At 41.0% G+C, this 15,815-nt stretch overlaps 2 protein-coding genes across 2 annotated transcripts; both read left to right on the top strand. All coding sequences in view use genetic code 11, as the record gives it.

Annotated features, from left to right (window-relative positions):
• Nucleotides 1–4,319: 4,319 nt before the first annotated feature.
• On the top strand, nucleotides 4,320–8,167 carry EGR_04404 (putative translation initiation factor eIF-2B subunit gamma; the record flags this gene model as incomplete). Its single annotated transcript, XM_024493653.1, has 6 exons — nucleotides 4,320–4,358; nucleotides 4,734–5,389; nucleotides 5,705–5,790; nucleotides 5,969–6,111; nucleotides 6,823–7,058; nucleotides 8,002–8,167. 6 exons carry the CDS (start codon nucleotides 4,320–4,322, stop codon nucleotides 8,165–8,167), a joined length of 1,326 nt encoding a protein of 441 aa, XP_024351974.1.
• An 821-nt stretch (nucleotides 8,168–8,988) lies between these two features.
• EGR_04403 (Nuclear cap-binding protein subunit) lies at nucleotides 8,989–13,733 on the top strand (the record flags this gene model as incomplete). Its single annotated transcript, XM_024493652.1, has 12 exons — nucleotides 8,989–9,138; nucleotides 9,173–9,273; nucleotides 9,309–9,465; nucleotides 9,498–9,656; nucleotides 10,613–10,863; nucleotides 11,008–11,256; nucleotides 11,294–11,529; nucleotides 11,687–12,221; nucleotides 12,516–12,761; nucleotides 12,848–12,962; nucleotides 13,042–13,422; nucleotides 13,626–13,733. 12 exons carry the CDS (start codon nucleotides 8,989–8,991, stop codon nucleotides 13,731–13,733), a joined length of 2,688 nt encoding a protein of 895 aa, XP_024351973.1.
• Nucleotides 13,734–15,815: the final 2,082 nt, after the last annotated feature.

The raw sequence follows: 15,815 nt of genomic DNA, 5'->3' as shown, positions 1-15,815 counted from the left end.
GAGCCTTTTAGCTGGTCCTTTAAGAACCATGGCCAAAAATAGCCCCTAACTGACATGCTTATGTGAGAGAAAATTTCCAAAGGAACGTAAAACTTCAACTTCGAGCTGTTGAGTGTTCTCATAAATGGGCAGTGAAAAATAGTCATCAGAATTGTCTTGGCCTAAATATTGATACCGTCAAAAGAAAGAAAGAATAAAGCAGGATCTCTATAAGAAGCGATATGTTTGTTTCTCAGTGAACAATTTTTACAAATGACATCAAGCTAATCTGTTCTGATGGGCGCAGTTTTTAACTATTTTTGTTTACTTATGAAGTCAACGCTTCAAATATACCTCCAAATTGGCTAGCGGATCTTTTATTCTATACAAATTGTTGTTTTAAGGATCATTGTTACGCACATTATAAGGTAAAACTAAGTGTTGTGTTCTCGGTCATCGTGATCTTGGTGTAATGATCTCAACGAAGGCTGTTTGTGTTGCATAAAATTTGAGGTGCTAAAAATTGCGTATCGCTTTGGAATAGTCAACAAACGAAACGGTTACAGCGAATAAAAATGTTGTGCAAATAAGGGGTTTATAAGAGATTTTGGCCTTAAACACTTTTGCATAAATTATTATGGCAAACAAATGACGTAGAAACCTTATTTTAAGGGCACAAATTTTGCCAGGATAGAAGAGTTATTAAACATATATGGGTAAGATGGTTTATGATACGTGAAGTATGTGATGACCTAATCAGTTTAGTTAGGGTCTAAAGAATACTGTGGGCAAAAGACTGAATCTTAGTCTGACTCCTTTGGTTTGAGTAGCTTGTTTATGCATTCACTTGTCTGTTTTACTTCACCCTATTGTCCAATTTGACGACTTAATTACGCGCACCTTCACCGGTATGTACAAATCATTACTAAAGGCAAGTACGGCAGATAATGTGTGATTCGTAGAATACCAGATTCCCAATTATTCCGTATTTCCACATTCCATTCAACTACATCCATCAATTTTCTCTAACGTGATGGCACGTTTTTTCCTTATTTAAGCCGTCATGGTAAGGTAGAAAGACGAGCCTCAAACTCACTTTTCATTCCTATCTCTGTGCATTTTTTGCCGATTTTACAATCAATTTAGCTATTCAGTCTCTTTGTCTGGCTAATTTGTTACGACTAATCCAAAATTTTTTGTCTTATTGGTCCATGTCAAATTACGATTCGCCATGTAGTCACGGTTGAAAGCCACACATAGGATCATCTCATCAGTACCCACTTCGGCTCTTGTATGCATATGGTGTTTGGTCTATTTGTAATTTATCAAAGGGGAAATCATGAAACTGTTGGCTGATACTTCACCTGACTACCCACATCTCAGCTGATGTCCCAAACTGACCGTGATGTAACCATGACCCTAGCAAGAAACCAGACTTTAAAAGTGATACTAATTTGTCCATAATTTTCCGGTTTTTCCACCAAGGTAATTATCAAGAATGCTCAGGAAGGTGATAAAATAAGCTTGCAAGTCATAAGTGATGAGAATGTTTCGTTAAATGCCGGAAGAGATTTGTAAAAAATCGTGCATTTTCGTGCGCAAAGAAATTCTTTTGTCAACATTTCAATCTAAATTGAACTCCTCAAAGTAAGTCATTGAAGTCAGATTCTAGGCCAAAAGGAAAATAAGGTTAGTGTCTTAATGAATAAAGAACGGCAATTTTTTTATCGTATACGTTGTGGTGCTGATGTTTCTAAGGTAGACACCTCTATACTCTGCTAATACTTATAGTGGGATGGCCAGAAGTGCATATACACACGCAAGTACACACGTGTGCGCACCTAACTTAGGGAATGGTTGCGAGAGCACAAAAAAATGCTTCATTGTCAACGTTAACCTTCCCAACTAAAAAGCTTTTACACTTCTGCAAATGGCTGCTATCATCTTCACCATAAATATGGTCTCTACCTTGATGTAAGCTGTTTCTGCCACCTCTCATTTGCACAACTGTGAAATAGATCAACAAGTAAAATTCATATCGACGAAAACGTTTTCACTGCTTTTAACATATGTTTACTTAAGCTAGAAATGCAAGCCATCAAGAGACATTAATAGAAATCCTACCACCTCAACTGCACGGACACGATAGAAATCGTTGTCATTTGTCATAAAATATTATTTTGGCTTGGCATCCATTCCCCAATCAATTACGACATTATCCTTGGTCGAGGGTAGAAGGAGTAGATAATGATTATTTAAGACGCTTAGAGTAATACGAATGTTATTTAAATGTGCTTTTTAGGTGAGAAGCGTGCAGTGAACTCTAATCTTGTAATGGAAGGGCCATCAGTTTTCTACGAGGCAGAGGAGAGTTTCGAGTCCAGATTCCCCTTAACCTGTACCTATCCCCGATAACGTTAACTAATAGATATTCCCTTATCGAATCAGTTAGTTCTTTCAAGGGATTTGAAGGGCAGAGAGGAATGCGTTGCATTTAGAAAACAGTAGACAGTTTCTAATCTCAGATGGTTATCTATTTACTGTTTTCGGAAAATAGTGTTATTTTAGATATCTTTGCATTAACTAGCGTTCTGGATTGCACAATTACCTCTGTCGAACTCCTGCTTTTAAACGTATTAAAACTTAAATATCATGACTTTGGAATACTTTTAAATGAAACCTATATTATTGCCTTAATATTTGCACGGGTGAAAATGTTAAGTGATTATCCTAGCCTAAGTACGGTTTTTTTTTTCACAAATCATTTCACTAGTTCACCCATTCGTAGTGATGTAAACTTCAAAGAAGACATTCTACTTTCGTGCATTCTTTGTAGGCGCCTCGGCCTTACCGAAGCGATGTCATGATTCTTGTTGTACGGTGAATTAAATCGACAGCAATTTTTAGAGTCAGTGTAACTTATTTCGTTCGTGCTTTGCTTGGTTGACACTTTGTGCACATTTGTCCTCACCCTTGGCGAGTTACGTAGTCATCCCCGCGATTTATGGGAATTGATTATAACTTTGCCTTCTAATTTGAAGTAGCACTTAAAGCACGAACAGAGAGCAGCTTCAAGCTATGGATACGCTCTAGTTGACCGCGAAATGTTAGAGGAAGGCTTCGCTCAAAATTGCATAAACGGAGTCAAAAGTGGGTATAGTTTTGCCTATTTCGAGGAAAATAAACAAAAACCAGATGTTACTTCACCTTACCTTGATTAGAAATATATGAAGTGGTGAAACCTTAAGCAAAATGTTGAAAATACATGAATCATTTTACAGCCTAATATCTTGAAGCTTCTATTTTTCGCACATAATAATTTAATCTGGATATCTTGTTTTTCTGAGCTTCCCTAATTAAGCCATTTCAGAAGAAGGTGACGGTATATGATTTGGGACTTACCAATTGCAATTATGATACGGTTTTAAAAGAAACGGCTCAGTGCTTGTTTAAAATAGCGAAATTAAGGTGAACAGGACAATTTGTTATACTTCTTGCGCAAAGGTGTCCACCGTGCTGCATCGAAGCCGTAGGTGTTATTTACCTGCCAAGAAGCAACCGATGACAATTACCTCAAATTGACTCGCCACTGAAACAACTTATAATGACATGGAATTCCAAAGAATTGTTTGTCTCGAAACCAACCTCGCTTTTCCACTACATCGATGGAAGAGCTTATTTGCTATGAAGATAAGGTCAAAGGTACTTGTCATAACTGCGGATATAGCCGCTCTAGCGTTTCGGCCCTTCCCTTTGGCTACCCTATTTGTGGTAAAGTGTCCAATTCAGCGTGTTTCTAAGCTTAAAGCACACTGGCTTTTTGTGTCTTCGTGTATGGAAGGGATGCCACACAGCATTGCCACAAATAACAACCAGAGTAAATAGATTTCGTTTGAGAACCTATCCAAAGCAAATCGTCCTTTTGGGACCCTATATCATGGACGCATGGTTATAATTTTAATAACAGTGAGGAGTAATATAGAGCTAAATTAATGTTAGGCAGTAATTAACTTTATGGAAAATATTCCAGTAGCTTATTAATCGAAGCAGAACAATATAGGTAGTGTGATTCGTTAATTGTTGTACCAGAAGAGCGATTCGTAGAGCGGACCGTTTTGAAGTTTAGCTATGTAAAACTCAGCAACCGGTTTTAAGTAATCAGCGAAGGATACAAGTCAAATCGTCGACATTAATCTTTGGAGAGGAAATGGCTAGTTTTAATAATTTTTTATTGATTTATGGCAAAACTTACAAACTATTTAGGTAAGTATTAAAAATCGACCCAACTTTATGGAGGATTTACATCTGAGTTCGGCTTTATTCGCGAAATTATCTTGATCATGATCCTTAAGCCTTCAAATACGATTGGTGGATTTCCAGTACGCTTTCACATGCATTTGAATTTTCCAAGTGATCTGTTTTGTACCTTAGAAGGGTATGATTTGGTCGACAATATTCATCCTGGGAACTCCATTATTATTAATAATTTGATCTTATTATAAAGTTAGACTAAAACGGGAGCATTACTTACTCGCGAAATAGTATTTATTTGTATTCGCAAACCGTCATTTTTTTTAGAACGTTATTTTCATTGTCATCGTTTACCCGCTGCTATATATATCACCACTCACTACCATGTTAAGACCAGCGTTTTATGTAGAAGGATAACAGTTGGGAGTACTCTTTTGTTAACTTTAGGGTTTTGTAAAACCCATTTTACTTTGTGCGCAGTGCTGTATTTATTCTTATTTAAGGTGATCGGAATGCAAGCCGTTGTTTTGGCACTTCACGATTCATCCTATCTTCGTCAGCTGACCGCATCCGGTGTAGTCGGCCAGCTTCCTCTGGGTACACGGGGCTCGCTTCTCTCAAACCTTGTCGGCGTCTTTGAATCCGCCGGTATCGTAGATCCTATTATTATATGTCGGTCTGGTCATTCTAAACAAATCGAGAAATGTCTTCCCAAATCTCACCGCTGCATTATTGTCGAAGTATCCGCAACGCTCAGTATTCCTGAATGCCTTTATCGTATTCGGGATCATTTCACGTCTGTTCCCTTTGCTCAGTACGTATTTCTTACATATGCTGATGTTGCGGTGACTGAATTAGACCTTCGTGATCTTTTTCTGAGGATGGTTCGAACTAAAGCAGAGATTGTAGCGTTGGCCTCACCTTACACTGCGGATGCGAAACTTCTCAAAATGGCTAGGGGCACACATGACATATTGGTGTTGGATGCCAGAGACGAGTCGCTGGTTATGTATGTACCGGCCTCGGAAGTGAAGAAGCAGATACGCGTGCCGAAGTCCATAATGTCTTCTCATAGCAATTTGACATGTCGGGCAGATCTTCATGATGCTGGAATGTATCTGCTTTCTGGGTACGCTCTAAGGATGCTCGAATATGATAAGTAAGTGTTTTTCATTGGTCCCGGTGATGCTCACTACGCATGCCTTCCATTATTAAAGTAATGTAGCATAAGGTTTAGTGTGTTCGTTGCCCATGTGGTGGGGAATTTTAAATGAAACCATTCGGTTTTGTTTTCCTTTTGAAATAATGATTTTAACACCATGTGCGGACTTAGTTATTTTGCTATTCATCCTATTTTATGAAGATCACTTCAATTATGAGGTAATTTACAATCACAGTTTATTAAACTCCCAGTATTCCATTACATTCAAGGATTCGATCATTGGGATGGTTAATTTTAATGTAAATTACCTAGGGATGATGTCGGTCTAAGAAAGTCTTTCTTCAAGCACATTGTCAACGTTGAACAGCACAAACTCTTTCAATTTGACACCAGCTCGAGTGAGTAAAAGTTCAGCTGTCTTTAAAACATTGCACTAGTCTGATTTCCCCTCGTTTGATTACAAGTTGCTTCTTTTTGAGTTGAGGTGTCTTATTATTAGTGGTTTTGTTTTTTATAACCCTCTCAGTACTCTTACTCTCTCACGTCTACCCTCTATTTGTCCTACCAACTCATCAGTGACAAGCCAGCTGCCAAAATCACTTCACTACTCGCAGGAGGAGATGCCGCAATATGCCAAAGTCGTTATCTCGGTTCTCGAGAACGCACCCGTCTGCCGTCGCCTGGACTCGACTCTCGGCTATCTGGATGCTGTTAAGATGGTGCGTTGACGGGGTTTTGAAATCAAGGGTTAATTTGACCATACCTCCAGCAGAACGCAATTACGCGCCCCCAAACTGTTCACATTCTTCAAACAATCTTGGCGGCAAATTTTGTAATGTGACAGCAAAGACGTCCAAAGGTTCTAAAAATTAAAAAGCCTTGTTTAAGAGCATTGTTGTTTGTGATATCTTGAGAGCTGAATGCTTCCCCACCAAGATGTGCTTCATTTCGGGTGGTAGCTCACCTTAACAAACGATTGACTACTTTGCGTAATGGGATACTAGATGATGTTCGCAAGCGAATGCAATGTTTTTAGATTCATTTGACGTCCTATAATTGTTTCAAACACTTGTGATAGTCGAAGGCGGCACTTCTTGAATCAGACTTACCAAGATCTTAATCCACTGATATGATTTGAAGGGGTAACTTGAAACTGAAGTATATCATGCCCTACCCAGATCTCTTTTTTGGCTTTTTTGTGGTAAGAACCAAATTTGTTGGCCAGAATGGGACCATGTCCGCATTCTGTGCTCACGAGAAAGATGTCTAATTTACAAATGGTTTCACAATTATTGGTCTGAAATGATTGTTAACGTTATCGGTGCAAATGCACTGCATCTTAGAGCCATGCCAAAGCTCGAAACAATTGATTCTGACTTTGTACCTTAAAAAAATCCAACCTTGTTAGTAATCGATTACTTGCCCTCTAGATCCGGGAAAAGTACCCCCCAGAAAACACAATGGTTGAAAAAACGGCTTCAGTTGCTAACGCTAGTGGCGGTGGTCGTCAGGTCGGCCAAATAGTCGATACCATGCAGTGCGAGGGTTGTAACTTCGCCAACGGGGTGCTTATCCGGTCCTGCATTATTTGTGCCAGTTGTACTGTAGGCCAGAGTACCCGACTCTTCAGCTCCGTTCTCCTCTCCGGTGTTGTGGTGGGCAGTGGGTGAGTGATCTTCCTATAGTGCGTAGGAGAATGAAAATTTTAGTAAAAGCTGTCGACATTCTTTTATCTAAACTGCACAATGTGTGATTGTGACATCTTCATTGCTCGCTTCTTTAGTCAATACATGACAACACTTTTCATACTATCTTCTACCCCCTCTGACCTTCATCTTAAAAACGACTGAATTGGACATTTGTTTGCACTGCTCGTGCAAAGCTGTTGATGTTAGTTGACGTGGCTTGTGAATAAATATTCGGGGGATTTTAAAAGCGAAAATCCGTCTTTGGATTTGTAATATGTGGAAGAAATTACTATAGTGTGTTCTCATTTTCTCCATGTCGGGGATTGGTTTCTTCTCTGGTCGACTAGTCTTTTCTCAATCACCACTGTCGGTTCACTTATAATCGAATCAACAGGTGGACTTCAAAACCTTGTAGTCTGTTTGACCCCTCTCTCTGGTGTGCTCGCAATGCTCCGGAAATAATCGATCTGCTACAATCTAGCATTAATGTAATGCGAGGCTGATCCACCTTCTTTTTCACCCTGCTGGTGCTACTGGAGGAAATATGCTATAGACTCCAAGAGGACTTGGAAAATCGTTGGGATATTTTTGCTCATTTTCAACTACAGCTCTAAGAGCATTGGAAGTAAATATTAATAGCCTGCGTCTTATTGCTGTCCATTGTACTTGAGAAGACGCTCCTGACACTCTGACCACAAGTGCCACCATGGTCAGGCTTTTCAAGCAGCAAATTGTCTGATGCTTCAAAACAAGGGTTTTACGCAGGGCTAAATTCACTTCACCTTGGAAGAATCGTCTCTGGTATATTATGCAGTTAACCCTGCTGCTATCTCATGCTGATTGAATAGTGCTTTTTGTCAGTTATGTTCAACAAGTTGTCACTTTTTTATCAAAGAGGTATCTCTGCGATTGTATCTTTAGATGCAAAATCACGAACTGCGTGATCGGCGAAGGTGTGACAATCGACGACAACTGCACCCTCAAGGACTGTACAGTGGCCGCACACCAACGCATCCCTGCAAAGTCAGTGATGCAGTCAGAGAACATGGGTTTCTCTGAGATTGACTTTGACAACTTAACCATATAAGTACCCCACATTCCAAAATTATGGCAATCTACGCTTTATTAACGTGCTGCCGTACGTGCTTTTGGAGGGATTCTGTTTCTCTCAAATAAATGTTGGATGGGATTCCCTTATCAAGGGAGGTGGAAGGGGCGTGGACATCTTTTTCGGTTAGTCGCTGGTTGTGTGTAGTGGGTAGGGCTCACTTCGTTGAAGTGGGGTTGGGGTTCTTGCGGATACCGTGTTCCAGAAGCTGGGTCGTCGCAGCAAGCGACGGTTTGGGTAGTTACGTTCGGCAGTCGCGTTGTAATGGATTCAGTGTTTATTTCTTCCTTAGCCTTCATTCACTTAGAATGAGTAAAGTTGGACGAGGACATGATTTATCAAGTAATAACCACTAAGGAGTGCAGATTTTGCGGGATAGACGTGTTTAGAGTATGCTTTTTATGGGGATTGTAAAAGTCCGATGAAACATAAGGTTTATCTAGACAATCATGCACCAGAAAATGCTCATCAGTTTAAGAAGCTTTGAAATATGGGAACAGCAATCGATCCCCAAATTACTCAACGATTAAAGCACTTTAGGAAAAACAAACTTAGGGACTAGAGAAGTACATCTTGATTAAAATATTCCTAATTAGGTAATAAAATATGTAAGGACTTTAAATTTTTGCTACTCAAAAAGCGGTAAAACAGTACAATAAGGTTTGCAGTGACTTAGCGTAGCCACATACTAAGCAAAAGTCTTGGGGCATGAATAAGTTCTTAATGAGAATAATTAAATTCGCCAAGTTTCAGTGTTTAAGTATGCTGAACCGTGTTGCGCATTTCATAAAACCATTAGGATGTCCAGAAAGCGGCATAGGGACTCTTCTTACGATACCGACTGTAGTCCTGCGTATTTTGGCTTACATCCTGTAGATAAATTTTATCCAAAACGTGGACGGCCTGATCGCGACACAATAGAGTCGCTTGTATATAGGATCGGAAGCAAGGTTTGCTGATGAATTGATTCTGGTACTTTTGTAGGCTACTGATAAGATTCATAAGGACATCAGTGAACTGTGCATTCTCTTTTGTGCTGAACTGGATAAGAATCTTGAACATCGGATTAAGTTAATTACTTCGTGGTAAAAATCGAATTTCGAGCCTACTATATTTTAAGCGCCAAGAATATTCCCGAGCGCATGCAAATTTACACGACCCTTCTTGGGTTGATAAATCTGAAGAATCACGACTTCGTTTCTAGGGCCGTTGATGCCATTGTCAGAGATTTGAGGGACGCTCTTAAATCTAGCTCTTTTGATGATGTGAAATATTTGGTAGTTTTGTGGTTCATATTGCTCACTGCTAGGTTCGATTCTTATCTAACTCGGTGAACTGCAACATTATTCATCCAGCCAGTCTGCTATCTCTTTATGAGAATTTCGCGGAAGTTACTTTGGATGTTTGCTCAAGTTCACAAGCGCGAACGGATTGGTATTCTTTTGTTGTTCTTTCCGCACTGCCCTATGTATGTTCCTCTTTTCTTTTCTTGACAAATTTTAGAGCGCAAGGCGCCTTAATGATTACAACTCTTCGGCTTTAAATGCAGTTTTAAGCACAATTAGCGTGTACTTGTCGTAAGTTCTTATTTATATAGGTTAAATTTGGTGTACGCGATTTTTTGCTTTATATTGCGGCGAACTTTCATCGCTGTGCGGATGTTACTTAAGTTATGTACTGGCTTTAGTTATTGTTTATTGGATTTCATGCAGGAAAAGGCGAACACTTCACGTTCCCATGCTTCGTGTCTGGGATAACTTTGATCCACACCCTCAGGAGGATGTAAGTATCGGATTACCCTTTATTTCTATCAGAAGTGAATAGTTGTTTTTCATTCTCAGATTTTTTTGCATTCATAGTATTTATCGTGCTTGTGGTCACAAATAACTTCAATGAAAAATGCCAATTGGAAGGAACATGTACTTTGGCGTATTTCGGACGCATTTCCATCTCTTCGTGAATCTGGCCAGCCTTGCGAGTTTGGGCAGGTAATAATTTGTCTTCGTAGTTTCTTTAATAAATAACGTATCTTTTTTCTCACAATGGTGCTAATTTTAACTCCCATCATTCCTAACATCGTTTCTTGCCGTTTATTAATTTCAAACTATTTTTAGTTGAACTTCACTCGAAAAAGTCATTTAGAAAATGTAGCAATGGGAGCTTTATTGTCACTTGACGTTAACCTCCAGTGTTTAGTTAACTGTCCCATTAAATACAAACTCAAGACTCTCACTAAAAAAACTAAAAACGCCAATAATATTTCACTCAGTGTTTACCGCACCGGCGTCCAGATTACTCAACGGTAAAACACGTTCAGACTCCAAATTCCTAATCCTAATTTGATTTTCCTTCTCTGAATTTTGCAGTTTTGGAAAGGACCTTATCACCTTGCCTGCTATTATGTTCATCCATTTTTGCTCTCAGATCACACCACCGGACTATGATTCAGAAATAGTCTATCCTCTGCCTCAAGTTGTATTTCGCATGTTCGACTACACGGATGTCTACTGCCCAGACGACGATGTAGCGGTAGATGGTGAAAAGGCTCGGGACGTATCTAAAATCTCACCTTTGAATTCCCCCACCCTGCCTGGTGCCCACACTATCGAAAGATTTTTGGTGGATGACCAGATTCATATCATCCTCGAAACAATGCATTTCAATCGCATTATGTGGTGCGCAGCCCTTATTTTGGTAGTAGTACTGGCCGTACATGTTACACTGGTCCGCCTGGATCTTTACGTTTACTTGCTGTTACCACTTTTGCAATCAAGCGCGCATTTTAAACAAATAATTATCCGTTATTTTTTTATTTCCAGTGCTCGAACTCTTTTGAACCTACAAACACGCGCTAAATTGGCTCTCGACTATATGATAGTAGAGGCCATATTTGCTGATATCTTTCGTCTCCCAAAGCCACCAGTGCGCCATGGAAATCTCCTGTTCTACGCCTCTCTCCTCATTCAACTCTGCAACGAGGCTGTCAACACCATACCTTTAGTGCTTGCCCAGGCTACGGGGATCCTTTTCGAGCGTCTAGATAGTATGAAGCCTGTGTGCATTGCGAGGTGAGGTTCATTTGGTGCTTATTTTCGACCCATCTAGATTCGTGGAGTGGTTTTCTTTCCACCTCACAAACTATCAATTGAAGTGGAGCTGGCGCGACTGGTCTCTTGCCCTAGGGGAGCCGGTGATGTCGCCTCGACGATGGTTCATTTCCGAGACTCTGTGTCGCCTCGTACGCTACTCTTACTACGAGAACGTCAAACAGCGCCTTCCACGTTCTTTCTACTGTCTTTTACCACCCCAACCAGGCCCTATCAATCCCTACGATAAAGCGTGTAAGTCTTTTTATCTTCTGGAATCAGGAGGCGTCGAGAATAGCTGGACAAAAGTCTTGCTTTTTACCTGCATTCAAAGGTTACTGTTTTATTTAGTAATTATTCTATGCCTCTACAGCGGTAAAATTCATGTCTTAATAATTGATATTGTTTTTAGCCACAGCTCAGCGGCGCATCTTCATTCGTGTTTTGGAAGCATTCCACCAGCGCCACAGTTCCGATGACTTACTTAATCTTATCCGAAGACTCGCTTCTCAGAGGGGTGACGATTTTGACGACTCCGATCTAGAGCCGTATCGTCAGTCACGAAGTAGAAGCAGAAGTGGAAGCAGCAATCATCCCCATCACTCCAACTCCTACTCCGAAACGGAGGGTTCAGTTGAGATGGATGGGAGGGATCAGCGTTCGCGTCCCGCTGCTCATCGTCACCTTGATGGTGATAAGAGGGGTGGATCTCGTTCGAACTCAAGCGCATCCTCTGCCTCCGCTACATCCGAGAAGAGTCGTCCCGTAAAAAATGAATTGACCTCCTCCAAAAGGGCAAGAAATAAGGAGAAAATGGAAGATAATGAGGATGACTTTGATAACTGTTTGGTACCTGGTGTAACTAATCGCGAGCTGGAGCTCTTCATGACTGCTCTACTTTACCGTGCTCACAAGACTATCAGCCACACTTGTTCCTTACTCAATCGGTAAGTAGAGTTGTTGATGACATAACTGAGTTTCTGAAAAGTGGGATAAGGTTCCCTTGGCTTTGTAGCAATTATTTATCTTAGTTATTCATTTGTCATGTAGTCAACACAGCGATTATGGGGTGTGTCTTCAGATTTAATGCATTTTTCTTTGTTGGATCTGATAGATATCAGTACTGCAGTGCTCGATGAATGAGTGAGCTACCGCTTTGGGGTCTTGAATTTGCACGCCTGGCTTTTATTCAGGCTCATTCTTCGCTAAATGGTTCATGTATACTACTCTAATCAATATAGGTACTCGGAAGCATTCAAGACGTTGGCGTCAACAGTGGAACTGCAGGTGGAGGCTCTGCACATTCTGCAAGCAGTGTGGTGCAACCAGTCGCAAATGGTGGTGGCTATTTCGGACTACATGTCGCGTCAGGGTATGCTGGATCCCGAGTCTGTGGTGGGGTGGGCTTTTTCACCCTTTATGTCCGCCTTCTGCGGCCCCCTTGCTCCTCCACCCTCCACTGTTCACGTATGTCCTCGAATGCTGCAGTAAGTCCTCTTTTTCTTCTTTTATTTCTTTTTGATCCAAAACATGCCCATCCCTCATAATTTGGCTTTGTGAAATGACATTTTAGGTCACATGTGTGGGAGTGTCTCATGCATACACTGGTTCGAGTTGGTCAACGCATCGCCCAAATCACACCGAGACTGGAAGCTGTTAAGGATCAAGCAGGCGTGCACCATCGTAAGGTATGGCCTTTCGAAGTATACAATGCATAATAACCCAAGTAGAAAAGCGTGTGGTATTTTTGGAGATGTTTGCTTTCAGTCCGCAAGTGGATCCCGATCTGACGGCAGCTCCAGTGACCTAGATAACGACTACGGTGACGGTGATCTGCGCACCAAAATTGTCCGTGTTCGCCGTCGACACCAACGGCATTGTCGCGTCGGGAGCCACGGCAGTAGTAGCGGTGGTGGTGGCGGTACCTCACCTGACCGCCTGGCGCGTCTGAAGGAGGAGCGTGGTGAGGCGGTGCGTTCTCAATGTGCAGTCATCACCCTTCTGCTTCACCGTCACGTCCGTCTCGTAGCAACGGTTGAAGCGAAAGCGACAGAGGAGATGGGGGCCCCAGACAACCCGAGTGATCTTGTCGATCTGGCATCCGTGGCCTACTGGCTTAAGGGACGCCTTATGCAAACTGTTCTGGAGGTGCGCGTCTTATGGCCATCATTTTGCCATTGTTGATTTATAAGAGCTTCACAATATTTACTGAGATTTATTTAAGTAGGTGATGTATTGGGTATGCTGACTTCACTAATCCTTTCCATCTGAAATGCTTTATGCATACGGAATTCGGAGATGTTACATATTGACAGTACCCTTAATGCTGTGTTCGTTTTGGTGCATTTTAGCATCAGGATCAACTGTTACCATACATGGACAATCTGGAGGAGCTGATGTCCGATTTGACACCGTTCGTGGGTGACGTGTTTCAGGCATTGCGAAGCCTCTATACCTGAGTCGTCCTACTCTGGATGGTTTTGCTACCTCTCGTCTCCTCTAGTATTTCCATTTATACGTAATATATACCTGCATTGTATTTCGTTTGACTCTTTTCACCTTACTGATATGCAACAACCATGTACATGTATCAGAATTCAATTGTAATTTGGACTCATTCAAACTCATTTGGTCAGTTTGAACCCCAATTGTGATAGGCTCAACTTTGTGGCAAGTCTATTGATAACAGTATAACTGTAAACTGACTCATTAGGGAAGAGTTGCCTTGTCTATAACCAGTGCTCGAAATCTGCCGCATTTTCACAAAGATTCTAAATACCGCAGGCTGTGTGCAGGAAGGCTATTCAAAAGCGAAAGTAGTTAATGCAGGTTTGAATTGTGATTTGCCTCACGACATCGTGGACTTAAAACACCAAGACCATTAGCCGATAAAAAGAGATAAAAGATTCACGAGAAAGTACTTTACCATTGACTTACTATCTACCTGCTTTAACAGACAATTTGGATTGACGCTAGAGCAGAATTTGCTATCATACAATTATGGAATGGTCTTGAGGCTACTTTTGGATTGAGCAACCACCCACTCGTGCAAATCCCAGTAGACTTCTGTCAAGCTGCGGGTGTGAAAGACCAAGAGCCTAAATCCGCATCAGCATCCAATCTAACAATCAATCACGTGACTCCATTACCGACTTTGTTACCGACGTACACAGGTGAGCAAAAGGGGGTGGTACGGCGAGTGCATACGACCCTGACAACTGAATAGCTAAAATCATTCGGCTAAGGCAGGTGTAACTACAGCAACTGATTGACGTCGAAATTAAGGCAATTATTAGTGTACTCAAAGTGCATCTATAGTTGATCTCAGCTTACCATGACGAAGTGAGAGAAATCGCGATTGTTAGGAAATTCGGCAAGCTATTCACAAAACGGAGACTTCCAACGAATCGGATGCGAACTTTTTTCTTTAGTCGCTCGCATTCCTGGTAGTTCTTAAGACAAGATATCTATTTTGCACAAAAATATGTGGATTTGCTAAACAGACCTCTTTTCGGTGATATTTTGACTTTAAATCGTGGTTTATTGGTATTGTTAGTTCAGGTAAATAAATTTGAATTCTATTTCTGCTCATCAGTAAAGCTGTTCACTACCAGACCGAAATAAAGTTTAAAATATAATGTGCCCTATTTGTGGCATCAAAATAATTAACATTAGCAACATAACGGATCTGGGAGATTGCCAAATTATGGGTGGAACATCAATCCATCCTTCCATGTATACATGTTGAGTAGAGATTAGGAAAAAGCTTTGTAGCATGGTAGAATTAAAATAATAGGTATTTTGGGGATGCTGAACGTACCTTATAGGGTGGGGACATCAAGGTTACTGTACAGATGTCCATTAGTTGGATATCGTGATTCGACACAATCACAACGGAAGAAGTTCTCTTAAAGCTGAAAAAAAAATGCTTTTTGGACCTCGAGTCACATTATGCCATAGACACCAGTCTATCAGACTAACGTTGTGCTCGTTTGAAGTTGTCAATAAACCCCGTCTCGTCCGTTGGATTGGGGGTGAGGGGGTTGAAAGTACAAATGTGTAATAAGATGTTGATGACAATAGTGATTGAAATCCCATAATCTGAACTGTGTTGCGTTGTCAGTGTCTACATACTGGGTAATGAAGCAGTTGGAGATTTTGGTGAATTTGGCACCCGGATGATACCTTACCGACTATCGGTAATTTCAAAACGTTTTAATAAAGCTGTCAATATCCTCCCTCATGTGCGAGCAGTAAGCGAAACTTCTGGCAACGGACTTTTTGCAGCTGACGTTAGGGTGATCGCTGTAGATTTGGCAAAGTGACCTCTTACGTAAAAGCATGGGCAAATCAGCGTGACCGCCAAACATCAGCCAGCTTTCAGCTAAGCAGAGTCGCGATGGGGAAACGGTGCAACAATAAGATAGAGATTTGCTGTCGTCGCTATGCGACAAATATGGCCTAATATTTCCCCACGAAGCGCACTGCTTGCAACACCGTTTTTGTTGAATACAGGGGGTATTCCAACAGAGCGCGTGAAA

This window comes from Echinococcus granulosus, assembly GCF_000524195.1.
Source record: "Echinococcus granulosus chromosome Unknown EG_S00027, whole genome shotgun sequence".
Lineage (NCBI taxonomy): Eukaryota > Metazoa > Platyhelminthes > Cestoda > Cyclophyllidea > Taeniidae > Echinococcus > Echinococcus granulosus.
This window is presented reverse-complemented; position numbering and strand designations above follow the sequence as displayed.